We start from the raw sequence: 14,619 nt of genomic DNA, 5'->3' as shown, positions 1-14,619 counted from the left end.
CTGACTCCCAACTAGTGCAGACAGTGCCACATAATCCCTAGGGTGGTTGCTAGAGAACCATGGAAAGTTCCCTAGCAACAATGCACTAGGGATTACAAGATGCTGTCCATCCTCTTGCACAGCATAATAGTAACTGCAGTGTGAGCAGGTGCCTGATTTGCTCCCACCCCATTTACAAACTGGACAGGAGGAGGGCACAGTGACCTTCCCCTAAAGCTGTAAAATTGGTGGAGTGTCTCCTCCATTCCTTCTAAAGAACATATTGTGGATCTGCTTCAGCTAGGAAGTGGGAAAGGGCAGTTAGGCCACTATTTTCCAAAAGATTAGAGGGGTCCTCAAAACCTAGGGGAGTGAAGCAGCTAGTGCACCAGAGTGGTACCGGCAGAAAGAGACAGGGATTTAGAGGGCATAGAATGGTGCAAGTAAAATAATCCCAGGTCCTCAAACTGCTCATGGCCATAAGTTGGATCTGCTTCAGCACATGACTGAAAATACCATCTCTGTGATCGGAGTCCAGCCCAGCAGCAGGCATCTACTGGGGGCAGGAAGCAATGTCCCAGCCCCCACTTTGATTGCGGAGCTTGGGCCGGAGGCTGCCTGCATGAGGAGAATTCCCCGCCTAGCCTGGAGCTGCCTGGGACCTGCCCCACCATGTGACAGGTCCCGGCCAGCCCTAGGCTGGATGGGGAATTCTCCTTGTGCAGTCTGGAGCTGGCTGGGACCTGCTGCAGAACAGGACAGGTCTTGGCCAGCCCCGAGCTGTGTAGGGAAGCCTTGCTGAGCACAGGGTTTGCCCCCATGTGCACAGGGTGGGACAGCTCTGCAGCAGCAGCTGTCTCCCAGCCCTGTGCACATTAGGACCCCTCCCAATGTGTACAGGGCCAGGAGACAGTTGTTGCAGCTGGCAGAGCTTTGCTGGCCCCATGCTCCTTGCCAGCCCTGGGCTAGCACCCAAGTGAAGCCTGGAGCTCTCCCTGGCTGCTGCAGAGGCACAGAGCAGAGTGAGATTTGCTCTCATCGGGAGCAAATCTGCTCCCGAGAGGGAGCATGTGTAGATGTGTTCCCAGGTAGGCTTACTGCGCAGTATGTCTGCTGCTCAGTAAGCCTACTTCAAGTTAATAGCATGCGTTTATGCACCAACAGTCTCAGAAAACTACTCCACTGTTGATGGTGTTGCCTGTTTAAGAGGAAGAAGCTGAACTAGAGAAGAAAGTTACATATCTATGGTCACAGAGAGAATCTCTGTCAGAGCTAGGCTCAGAAGCTAGCAACTCCTGCAAAAGAGACCACTAGATATGATCTCTCTCATGTTCAGAATTAAATTATTAGAAAATATACTGAGTCTTCAAGGTCTACATGTGAATACCCACAGAAGATAACAGCCTCTTTCACCTTTACATGCCTAAGCAGCACTTACATAGCTACTTAATTGCAAAGATATGTGGGGCAAGAAGGAGGAAAAGCAAGAGGGAGAGGACTCCATGCTGCCTGGAGACGGCCCTGGAAGGGAGGGATCCTGTGTCTGCTCTGTTCCTGCCCTGCTGGGGTACAAATTATCCCACTGCTGTTCATATATTTTATCCAATGAATATCACATACAACAACGGAAAAACTGTAGACTGCTCTTGGCAATGACTAGTCCAGAACCTAGTGATTAAATCTCTTTGCTGGGGAGAGAGAGATCCCATTTGGAGAAGACAGTGGCCTAGAACCTGTGCGAGTGCATAAATCATGAACTGAAAGGTGAGGGCAATCCTCCTCCCTTCTCACCTTCCAGGAGGTATGTATGCACCTAGGCAAACCTGGAAACAGAACCCAAGCTGTGCAAAAACATCCATTTACACTTACACAGCCATGCAGGTACCACTTTGGTGCATAAAGGTGAAACAGACTTTAGCTCTGAGTGTCACAGTAGCCAGGAAAAATGGAAGTGAATAGTCCCTAAGAAAACTGAGACAGATTGTCAGCTGGGCTCTATGGAAGTGTCTCCAATGCTATTGTGTTTATTACAATTAACAGGTGATCTGTAGAGAAGTATGTGAAGATATCTGTGTGCATTCAGGACTGAGAATCACGGGTGAGAGGGAGCATGCAAGCATGCATGTGTACCAGTCAAAGTGATGGAGTTTGGTCTTTGGTTATTGCACTGTCTGGAACATATTTGAACATAGATTTGTTTACTATGGAAGTCTCAGTACTGAGGGGGTTTGCTAAAACTAGATGAGTACAGAGATGGAGCAGAAGGTTTCTTATTTTTAATTTGAAGGGAGATGGAAAATCATGCCCTTAATTTAGAGAACCCTCTTCTACAAGTATAGGGCAGAAATTTAAATTAAATAGCTATTAACAAAACAGTACAGAAAACAAAGGTCTAAACCAGTGACACCCCACCCCTTTTGGGCCCACTGGCTACACGAGTGGCAGAGCTGGTTTGCAGGCCAGATTCTGCATGGGGTGGGTGCATGGGGTCACTCTGTAGGTTGGTTTGTGGGATCGCACCTAATTCAACCCCATGTGCTCAGATGCAGCCATGGGCCAACCTGACCCCACCCGCCCATACCCATCCACACATAGGCTCAACCATGTGCCTAGATCTGGCTGCAGAGTAACCCTGTGTGGTGGGACAGAGCCACATTATCTGGTTCAAAGGGCTTCCCATGGATCCAGAAATTTGGCAGCAAGGGAGTACTGCCACCACTCCCCCATCACCAAATTTCCAGACCTGTGAGGAGATCCATGGGCTGGATGACATGACTCCACAGGCTAGATCTGGTTCAGGGGCCAGGGGTTGAGCACCACTGAACTTATCTAAACAGTCTCCTTCTTCTCTGAATTCGGTATCTTAACAGTGGATGGGCAAGCCTTGGGCGCTGCCTAAGGGGGTGGCAGGCACCAGAATGGAGTCTCACTCTCTCATCCTCCATTCCCCATTTCCTTCTATACCCTGCACCTTCCTTGAAGTGGCTCCATCTCTGGCTGCAGCCACAGCATACAGTGCAGGAGCAACCAGTGACTTGCTGTCGCTAGGGGAGACATCACATACTTTTTTGCCACCAAAAACCAGTGGGTTTTTTTGTTGCTCAGCATGTATGTCAGCATAAAAAGGCGACATCTGGCTCAGCAGCAGCAAACCAATGGCTACCCCTGCATTACATGCCACCAATTCTTTGCCTTCCCCACTGCCAGAGCTACTGCAGGGAGGGTGCAGGGGGGAGGGCGGGAGGCGAGGAAGAGTCACACTAGCAGCCAATTATGCCTGTGTCTCATTTACTCAAGTTTCAATCCATCTTTTTCCCAGTGAGGTCATCCCAAGAGCTCTGCAGTTGTCCATAGAAACCTCTAGCAAAACAGAGCATTTAAGATGTGCTCATTTCTAAAATACAAAAAATATATATTACGTGAATTAAAAAATAACATTCAAGTAAAAAAATTGGCTTGAAAGGGGAAAAAAGCCCCTCTCAGGCCTTTCTCATACAACATCATGAAGCAAGTAAGAGGAGAGAGTCCAATTTGCTTTTCCCCTATGCAGGTTGCCTTAGACAGAAAAGTTGTTTCCCACAGAACACCTGCCTACCCTCCAGTTTTCATATGCACCGCATGGAACACAATTGACCTCAGAAGTTGCCTGCTGTGACAATAAATAGAGTTAGAGTCCTACCCATAACACTCTTAAGACCTTTGGCCAATGTTAGCTGTGAAGTCACAAACATTAGCAAACAAGAAAGATACTGGAACACTGGCAACACACGGTTTTGTGCTCCTGAGACAGCTCCATTGGAAGCCTTGACTCAGAGGAGCTGGCAAAGACATAAGCAAGGCCTGATGAAAAAAAAAAAAAGGAGAAGAATGAAGGCTGCTCTTTTGAACCCTGAGGATTAATCTGTTTGCCTGTAACATAACTAGCTCCGAGGTAGGGAACAGGCCCAGTTTCTGAAATGGTTACTTTCGTCAGAAGTTCCAACTGAGAATAACAACAACCTGCTCTGATTTGTAATACCCTTTGTAGGTGATTATGGGAAACAAAAAGAACTAAATTCAAAGCAGGTTTTCAACTGGGGGGAATCCAAAAGCACTGACTGAGAAGGAGAACAAAGCCAGATGGCATGTGTTGGTATTGTTAGGGATTATGCAGTGTAAGGCAATCGGAAACGAGCAGGGAAATAGAATCAGCTTTGCCCCAAGGTCTCACGATTGCCCAGTGAGCACAATGGGGCAACAACAAAATGATCAGTTTATGGGTTTCACTCTCCTCCCCCCAGAATGGACTGAAATATTTGCATTAGTCCAGGCACAATTTTTTATCTAATGTTTTCCTTGGGGTTTACTAGCTGTTTCGAGCATTTGGTATAAAAAGCGTTCCCTCAGACTCTTGCCACAAAAAGAGCTGAAACTATGATACTAATTAAAACCACACTCTTTGGTATCAAGAAGACATGCTATTATTTTCTTTTTTGCTCTTGAAAAGCTGTTAATATGGGCAACGCGTCTGGAACATTTTCCTTCCAAACAGAACGTTCAATACCCCCTCCTGCTCAGGTCGGCATGTTTTATGAACTTGTCAGCAATCTGGGGCTTTGCTGGAGTGGCGTGGGAAGGCTCAGATGTGATATGTACAAGGAAAAAAAAATTAAATAAACTGTTTGCCAACAAAATGTCCCAAAAAGCACATCAAAAGAAAGCGAACCATCATGCTACATGAAGATGACAGGCAAAATACGTGTCCTGACTCTTGTCCATGGAGCCACATTACAGGACTGATTTGCAAAGACTTGAATTTAAGTTTTCACAGGTGGCCCTCTGCTTTACAAGTTTCTTTCTGGATGGTCCACTTATGCCACATCAGGTTTAGTTGGGATTGCCCTGCACCCTGTGCTGCGATTTGCACTGGTGTAAGGACTACATAAATGCTACCAAATTGGAATGGTGGCACTTTACACTGCCTAGCACAGGTACTGATGTCACCTGATTACTATGGTTTCCCCACATCTCACAAATTTTAGTGCATTTACCCTCATAACAGCCAAGTGAGGTAGGAAATACTACTATTCCCATTTTAAGGATGGGGAATGGTGTCAAAAAGAAATAAGGGATCAATTTTTAAATGTATCTAGATGCCTAAAGTTCCTTACCTTCAGTTTTTTCCAGGAAGGTAATTGGGCACCAATCCTTATACTTTGGTATCTAAGTGCCTTTAAAAATGTGGCCCCCACAAGGTACTTGCCGAAGGTTATACAGGATCTCTGTGGCAGAGCAGCGGGGTTGCCCTAGTCTTTGGCTAATATTGGAACTAGTGGACCCGTAGAATTTATATATCTGACTGATGTCAGATGGAGTTCTGAACACTTCAAAAATCCTGTTCACCAGCACCTTAAATGAGGCAGCTAAAATTATTGAGTGCTTTTGACAACAATGGTCTTCATCTTGGAAGTAGCCCCTATTCTCCTGAGCTCCCCTGCTGGGATGACTGAAAGTTGCAGGAGAAAACCTTGCATCAAGACACTTGTCTCATCAGTGCCTTTTTTTGGGACCACAATAGTAAATAACATTTCATCAGAGCAATTGACACCTGGTTTCTATTTGGAAATGTGGCTTTCAGTGCTCCGCCTTTGTTGACTCAAAACAAAATTCAGCTCCACTTTTTCGTGGCCGCAGGGATGCCAATGTTTTAATACCATGTGGTGGAGAGGGTGGGGGCTTTTTATGGGTATTTGGTGACATTTTCTCCTTGAACAGCTGCCTGCCTGATTATTAAGTTTTGGACATGCCAACAATACAAAGAAACTGTGTAGGTTACGAAAACAAGTTAATACATAAAAAATATGACTTCAGCAAAGAAGTTAAGCTACATGTGCGAATGTGCTGTAATTTGTTACATGCTTCTGTTGTGAGGAGATCCAAAGTAATAAAATATTCCTGTAATGCTAGAACCGTGAGGCCCGGCTCTAATAAGATGTTCAGATTCCAATATTAGCTTTGCTATGCTATATTCTGACTCTTGTTATTAAAGCAGGCATTACACACTGCTAAACTCCTTCGCATGTTCCTATAAAAAATTTTTTACCACCAAGGTAAAAAGAGATTTATAGCATGTAAGGCAAGTGCTCAATTGTTTTTGAGATGCATGCATCTTTTGTCAATTTATGCAACTCTAAAATGGAAACCTGTGCATACCCAAAACTTCAGTAATAAAATCCCAGTGGTTGGAGCAGAGCTTTATTTTATGGACTAGGGGAGGGAGGGGCTGGTAAAGGGATGGTCTGTTTTAAGAATTCTACATTTCTCAAGTCCTGCTTTTCATTTGGGCTTGACAGGCAAAGTTCGGAACACATCATTATGGCTTCACAGTCGCTGCTAAAGGTAACGCTCATGTTACAAATGAATTAATAGGAAACACTTACCTTCCCCACTAGCTTGCCTTTCCTGTTCATGCAAAGGTAAAAGTCTGTCTCTTTCCCTTTGATCCGGACTTGACTGCCAAATGTGTCTGTTTCCACTAGAAGCTGGGCTTGTAAAGGGGAAAAAAAAAACATTTACTAGAGCAGTAAGATCAAATCTTGAAGTGAGCAAGGAAAGTCAGTCCAGAATTCTTCTCCTACGTTCACCTGAATCACTGAGCAAACACTGCAAACCATGCAGTGTTGTTAATGAAAAACAAGCAAACAAATGACCCACACATTTGACCATAGGTTGAATTCTTCTCGGGTGTAAATCAGGTGTAAATCTTTAAAAAAACCCTTTAACTTCAATGGGGTTACCCCAGACCAGTGACAATATAATGAGAATTTGTACACACACAGACACATGCTGTTCATCCACATGAGCACAGCTATGTAATTAGCATATACACATGGTACAGAAATCACCTTCAAATTTCAGCCTTAGGAATTAGATCATCAGCCTGGTGAAAACTGAAGTCTTTTGCCACAGGTCAGCATTATCAGTGAGACTGCAAGCTCCCCACAAGAGTCACAAGAATCACATCCTTAATTTAGAGGGACAAAAGATGCTCTGGTCAGTTTTCATTCCCCCTTTTAGCTTTGACCAGTTTGCTGACAGCCAATAAAGGAGCCGTATCATAGTTTTGTGATAAGGACACAGGAACGTAGAACAGGAAGGAGCCTCCTGGGCCATCACATCCAGTCCCCCCATGTTCACAGGCAATCACTTACCCAAGCAAGCCACTTCAGCCTCTCACACATAACCACAAGACAGAATACCCCAAATACCAGAATTACTCTATACAACATGCCACAAACCATAGGTGTCCAACTGGCAGCCCCCAGTCTACATAGGACGCCTAAAGTGACCCCTGCATGTGGCCCAGGGGCTCCCAGCCAGCCACCATTTCTCACCTGCCCTGCCATTGCTCCTGTTGTGGCAGCAGTGTTCTTTGGACTCCCCCTCTGCTTCCTGCCCTCTTTCCTGGGTTGTGGCAGTGCAGCGGGAGGGCCTGCAGTGCCCATAGTGCAGGTGTGGTGGTGGGTGGGGGAAAGGGGGCAGAGCGCCTGTGCTACACACAAAACAAAGGAAGTGTCTGGGTTGCCCATACTGCAGGTGGGTGGTGCACTTGGCCAGGGGAGGAGGGTGCTGCATCTGCAGCAGGATGGAGCTGGGCTGCCTGTGCTGGTGGTAGGGAGGATCATCCAGGCTACCAACATGGTGCACAGGGCAGGGGGCACGCTGGGCTGCCTACACACTGGAAGAGAGTGGGAAAGGAGCTGCCCATACAGCAAGTGACTCCTTGGTCTGCATCCCATACCTCATGTGGACCCTAGGACTAGGACCCACATGGTATATGGTCTCTGGCTGCCCAGAAGTTGGACAGCCCTGTCATAAGCAAAAGCCAATGCTTTGCCTCTGCAATAGCAGGAAAGAAGCTGGTTAATGAAACAGTTCTTTATGCATACCCTGACATTCCCAGGAGCCCACCAACAGATAGCCTGGCAGTCAAGTTGGGCAGTCTAAACTTTCCTATGGAAGGGAAGTGCTTAGCTAGCCATACAATGCTATATACATCTGTTAGAGTCACCAGGTTAGTTTGCAGAGTTTCCATGATTCAGTGTCCATGGAAGAGGGGCTTTCTGCTATGTAGTCTTAAATTAATGTACTATCCTGCCATGTTCATCAGCAGAGCTGAACTAAAATTCATCCAGATCTACAGTTCAACCTCACCACAACCAAAATTTGGTTGCATTTTAATTCAGTCTTTCATTTGGTCTTATTTCAGAGATAGGGGGCAGATTCAGAGTGTGATCAAGATTCAGATTCCCAAACATCTCTCAGAAAGTTTAGGGAGTTCAGATCTGGTCTTTCAGTTCATACCCCATCTCTAGTTTTCAAACAGAAAGCAGACCTGGCAGACATATTATGGAAGAATATATAAACATCAGTGAATATACAAACATGACCTTGTACTGCTAATTCACATGTCTGTAAGAACTGTGGGCCAGATCCTGCTCCACCTAAATGGATTTAAGTACCTAAGTATCACACTGTTTGCAGAGGCACAGAAGGGCAGCTCCACACCCAGGGCAGCTGCAATGCACAAGACAGAGCTGGCTTCTGATGTGCCAATTGCACACTTTCCCCCTAAAAGACAGCACCTGAGGCTGCCCTGATTGCCTCCTCAGTTATGCTACTGACTATTGCACCCTACTTGAGTCTGTGAAAAACAGTCAATGAAAAGTAGGACAGGTAATCCTCCTATTTGCTGCTTTTTGTGACTTAGTCTTAAATCTGACATGATGGTATGTTTAAAAAGTGCATTAATGTTTTTTCAGGGCTTTGACCAGGGTGGATTAAGACCACAAATAGGCATTTAAATACACCCTAAAATCCAGCTTTGCCTAAACATTGGGGAATAGTTAATCTATGCTACAAAAAGGCACATTCTTTTTTACATTCATATTTCAGACTTTAAGACCCTTTGACAGCAAAAATATTCATTATAAGAAATTTACCATGGGGACAAACATGTGAGTTTGTTTCATTTAAACTTGTTAATATTTTTGTCTCTTGTAAAATCTGTTTTTGGTTCTTTCCAGAAGTGTAAAGTATCAAAAAAATTAAACTCACAAGGACCCTCAATAGAACTTTACACCTGGAGCTCAGATATGCAAGTTTTTGTTTTATTTCTATGATTAACAAAAGTTCAATAGGAATTTACATTTTTTTAGATTTTTAATTTGTTTAAAGGTTATTACACCAAATTAAACCACTATCAAGGGACAGATAAAGTATGCATTACCTACCAGTACACACACACACACACACACACACACACACACACACACGCATTCTATATACAAATAAATATACATATAATTCTATATATTGATTTAAGTTCTTAAGAAAGGAGCCAGCCTATTTCATAAGTAGAACTTGGAGGATGGCTTTGCAGTGATAACTGGATACGATGATCGTATCTCCTTACCTGAGAAGAGGACAACAATGCAATTGAATACCCACCCCCTCAAAGGAGAGGGACACAGAATCCAATAACTGACAGACTCTGGGAAACAAATGGAAAAAAAAGAATGGGAGAACAATTAATGGGGTAAAAATGGAGGATCCCAAACAGAACACCAATTTGTGAACCTTAGGCAATGCCTATTCTTCCAAGGAGTTGGTGGATGCATCAGAGGAACTTTACCCAGGAAAAGGATATGTAGGAATGGACAAGGTACTGGAGCAAAGGGAATACTGGAGAATGTAGGTATGAACCCATAAGAATAAGACACCCATGCCCCCAAATGAGGGAAGTGCCACAGGACCACAAATCGTGTAATACAGGAGAGAGAAGGGAAAACAGAGTGCAGGTTATTGGGCCAAAAGGGGTCATGAAGTCGGCACTAAAAAGAGAACCAAAAGAGACGTCCAAGTATGATGCTCAGTAGAATTCTGCCCAGATGTGTGAACTAACGGGGATAAAAAATGGAAGGCACCACTGGAGCAAAAGTCCTCAGCATAGTGAGAGAGCAACTAAGAATGGGGCAATGCAACATTGCTTGCCAATTCTGAGCCTCAAACATTCTCAAAACAGTATGAGTCATTCATTCTCTATGTTCACTTGGTCCTTGGCCTCTGGTAAAACTGCCAAGTATGAAGTTGAGCATCAGGTAATAGCTTTGGTCACTGGCATGCAGAAAAGCAATCTAATAATGAAAACACCTTCTCTCCCATTGCTAGGGACTTAAGCCATCTGTTCCCCATTTGATGGACTTAACACTGATGTTACACAACCTGATTCTTTTCAATTCAAATGATTATTTCACTGAGGCACAGCACACTTATGTACAAGTTGTAGGCTCAAAAACACCAAAACCCGCCATGTCTCCCTCAAACTGCAACATGTATGAATACTATCCAAGCTGATTTTAATTTGAAAAATATCACCTTAAAAAGATGCCAGTTCCCTGCTGTGAAAATTAAAACCATCTGGATGGAGTGAATTCCAATAATTAATCTAGCTCTCCTTTGACACTGCTACTAATTAAAATATGATAGCCCCTTTTTTCAAATAAAGAATTCAAATAAAGTTTAAAGGTCTAATAAAAGAACATAATAATGTTAGAAATAAATGGAACTTACCTCTCCTATACTCTCCTTGGGCCACAAAATGTTGTGCCTGTACCTTTCCACTATCCTGCGTTAGCACCAAAACAGGCCCTGAGAGCAGCAGCATGGATGGGAAAATGTCAAGAGTGGCATTTACACCAAAAAAACAGGGCCCACCAAAAATCACAAAGGATCTCTCAAGCTCTAAATGTATTTATTTAGGACAAGATATTAAAAAATATTGGTGTATAAATCTTTTGGTAGGAGCCTACATGGACATACCTGGTTTTCAAAAAATTCTGAGCATGTAGCGGCTCTCCTTGAATTTGATGGGAGCTAGTGGCTGTTCAGCACATTAGAAAAATCAAGACTACAGTTAGGTGCATATTCATGGACTCAAGAGACTTACATATGCACTCATTTTTATAAAACTCTTGGTCATATACTCCTCAGTTGTTAAAAGGTTATTACCTAAAATAAAACTCTTATACTCTTATCTATTATAAAAAATAATTCAAATAAAACTTTCATAATATGCTGCCCAGTCCTGTATCTAGATCTCACCCAGGTCATTATGTAGGATACTAAAGGCAGATGGATTTACAGTTGGGATTTTTTCCTTTTAAAAGTGCTTCATTGCTTCCAGGGGTCAGAAAAACACTGACCTGACATCTCAGATAAAGTTAAATCCTGCTTCCACAAATGTCAATGGAAACCTTAGCATAACACGTACAAAACAAAGAAAATAGCATAAGCTTCCACATATTGTTTTGTCCACGTGTCTCAATGTTTCTCTGTAAGAACCAGCCTGAAACTTGCTCTTAGTTACACTGGAGTAGTCTTAAGTCACTGAGGGTACATCTATATGTGCAATTAAGTCAAGTTTATTGCTTCCTGGGCATCCTGTTTACACATATGCCTGGTAATGCAGCATGTTGAGCTGGGTTGGAGCAGCCCCAGCTGACTGTGGGCCCACGGGGTCAGCCTGCCAGCCCAGGGCTGCTCCAACCCAGCTCAATGCGCTGTGGAGGGGCTGGATGAGGCAGGCAGCCCCCACACTGAAGCACCTTTGTGCTTCAGCCACCTCCTCCAGCATCTCCATGTGTTGCTGCAGAGTAAGAAAGTCTGCAGCAAGATAGTACTTGTAAATACAAATAGTAACCTGCTGGGCAGTTAATTAATTTACTCCTGCCTAATAGCACTGCAAGTGTAGACTCAAGAGGAGCTCATTAGTTAACCCTGCAGTAAACTTCTCATGTAGTCATATGCTGGCGGTATTCCAGATTTCCTACAGTATAACTAAGAGTAGAATTTGGTCTTCCCTTTCAAGAAGTTGAAAGGCAGTTCACTCCATCTTTGGTCCCCTAGAAATACTGCCAGTTACAGCAGTGGTTTCTGTGATGAGGATTCAGCCAGTGCTATCAGACCCGAGATCATCAGCTTGCATGTACAAACATGGGGCAGCAACAATTTTCACTCACCACCAACAAATGAACTGAAATGAGAAGCTGAAATATCAGGGGGGGTTGAGTTATCCCTGTAAGTACTCTATGGATCAAAAAACAGACGGAGGTAATGTCAAGGGGTATTTTACCTAGACTTACAGAGGGAATTGGTAAGAATTGTAGGCTTGTCACTAGTCGTACCTTTGCAGTGAGCTGGCCCTGCTCAACACATTGCTTTGAACCCAGTTAGTCTCTAGGTGCCTCATAGGCAGATTGCAATCTATATTTTAGAAAATGCTACATTCAAGCCTGTACATCAGGTATTATTGTTTAAATTCTTTGACAGCTAGATATTCTGACATGGCCTCAATTTTTTTTTTTGTAAGATTCCTTTAGAGGGTAAAATCTGCTGCAACATGCTTTCCCCTTATTGGCCCATTTAACCTAACCCTTCCTGAGAACTCCCACTGGAAGAAAGTGGAATTCCTCACATGTCTAAGTGAAAAGGATTACATATATATGTTGCAAAGCTATCTTCCAGCTAAGAAAACATTAAGTCAGGGAGATATTTTAAGGTGGAAGAAAATATGCCAAACTATCTTTCAAATATTTCCCTTGAGTAGGAGGATGGGAACCACAAAGGCAGGAAGAAGATATAGGGGGAAACTGAAAAGTTCAATAAAGGCAATTGCCTTTATTATAAAACCCTGAATTTCATCTAGTTTCATTAAAATAAGTCAAGAAAATAAAACTGAGTTTAGTGATATGGGGAAAAATGCTGCTTGGGATGAAGGAGAGACTGGGTTCTTGCAAATACATTTCTCTGACTTTAAGTATCCACAAAAGGCCCAAATACTGAAGCCAACAGTATTCTTGCTTTTGACTTGCATAGGAATAAGATCACCCTATTCCACAGGTTTGCAAAATCCATTTTCTAATTATCAGCAATGGAGCCCAGATGACAAAAGTAGCTTCATGCTGCATTTGTCACTCCCTGGCTCACGGACACTTGTGTGCTTTAAAAATATGAAGGCTGCTCTAAGTAGCACAAGCCACATTGCCTCCCCCCGCCCAAAGATCTTATGTGTCAACTAGATATGGCAGGAAGTACCATATAGCCAGCCCAGATGCTCACATGTAGCTTCAATAAGATTGTTAACCTGGTTTTCCATCCACAGGACTCCCTAGTAGGATGCAGGATTTGAGTTTTGGTTTCATTTTTTTTCTGGTTAGTAATAATTCAAGATTCCAATTCAGGAAAAGGGATTTTAGAACACAAACACAGTTTCAGTTAATGAAGACATGATTTTTACAGATAGATCTGGGTTGGGAAAATTGACTTCAATTTCTGAAATGGCAAGCAGCTTTCCCCTTCAGTTAATATAAAGCCAGGAGATGAGGTGGAGTGGACTTTCCACACTCCTCATATACCATGTCTACCCCTTCCTCACAACAGCTGTAGGAAATCAGATTTACTTTTTTGCAAGTCCATACCTTCTGATGGAAACCCCAAACAAGCTAAGGAATGGTTCATACATACATCCATGCTTAGAATAGTTGAAATCTGTTCAAACACAGCTGGCTCCCCCTTTCCCCCATTCACTCCCCCACCCAAAGTTGAATCCTATTACAGGACCACAGTATTTGAGAGAATGATCCTGTCTGCACTTCACATGGATGACATCATAAAGAGGGAATCATGCCAAAATTATGTAAAGTCTATGGGGAAAAATAATGCCTGCAGGCTATGAACAAATGAGAGACTCTACGCCAGGTACATACTGAAAACTCCTTTGGATTCATATAGTTCTCAAAATTCACCATCTCAGCTGGTAAAACCTATACAGGCTGATTTTCCTCTCGCTTAATCTGGTGAAAATCAAGAGTAGCACTACTGAAGTCAATTATGTTATGCTGGTATAAAAGTGATGGATGACAGAAGTACTGGGCACACAGCTCTGCCAATATTTACTACAATTAGCCCACAATGGGCACGTCTACAAGTGAAATTAATGTGGCTGAATAAACTCTGGTGCAGTTCGTGCCAGACTTGATCGCTGCTGGGTGCTGCATTTAAATGTGTGCCCAGGACTGCAGCACATTGAGCCAGGGTGGAGCAGCCTGGCTAGCAGAGGGCCCTAGGGGTCAGCCTGCCAGCCTGAGGCTGCTCCAACCCAGTTCAGTGTACTACAGAAGAAGTGGCTGGGGAACAAGGGTGCTTCAGTGTGGGGCTAGCTGGCAGGCTGCCCCTATGCTGAAGCACCCTCGTGCCCCAGCCAGCCCCATCAGTATCTACATGTGTTGTGGCAAGAGTAAATAACTCTGTCATAGGATAGTACTTGTGTCTAGCAGTACTATCCTACAACAAAGTTCATTAGTTTACTCCAACTTAATAGCACCACAGATGTAGATGGTGACATTTTACTGTGTACATAATTAAGTCAGCTCCGCAGTAAACATCTCATGTAGACACACCCAATGATTACTTTAAGTAATATATGTTAACATGAAGGGCAGGATTACTTGGTACATTCCTACTTATTTGTGCCACTCGTGTCCACTCACTCCCACTTCAGAGAGACAAAAATACACAAGATATTGGGGGGGGGGGGGGGGG

General features: G+C 43.7%; 1 protein-coding gene across 1 annotated transcript in view; it reads right to left on the bottom strand.

The window, feature by feature from the left end:
- Nucleotides 1-14,619, bottom strand: part of FGF18 (fibroblast growth factor 18) — a 133,069-nt gene that overhangs the window by 16,371 nt on the left and 102,079 nt on the right. The window contains exon 4 of the mRNA XM_019506541.1: nucleotides 6,399-6,505. Coding sequence (XP_019362086.1) covers nucleotides 6,399-6,505 — 107 coding nt within the window. The remainder of the gene's footprint in view (nucleotides 1-6,398; nucleotides 6,506-14,619) is intronic.

The sequence above is a fragment of the Gavialis gangeticus genome, unplaced genomic scaffold (genome assembly GCF_001723915.1).
Source record: "Gavialis gangeticus isolate Ggan-Ray unplaced genomic scaffold, GavGan_comp1, whole genome shotgun sequence".
NCBI lineage: Eukaryota > Metazoa > Chordata > Crocodylia > Gavialidae > Gavialis > Gavialis gangeticus.
This window is presented reverse-complemented; position numbering and strand designations above follow the sequence as displayed.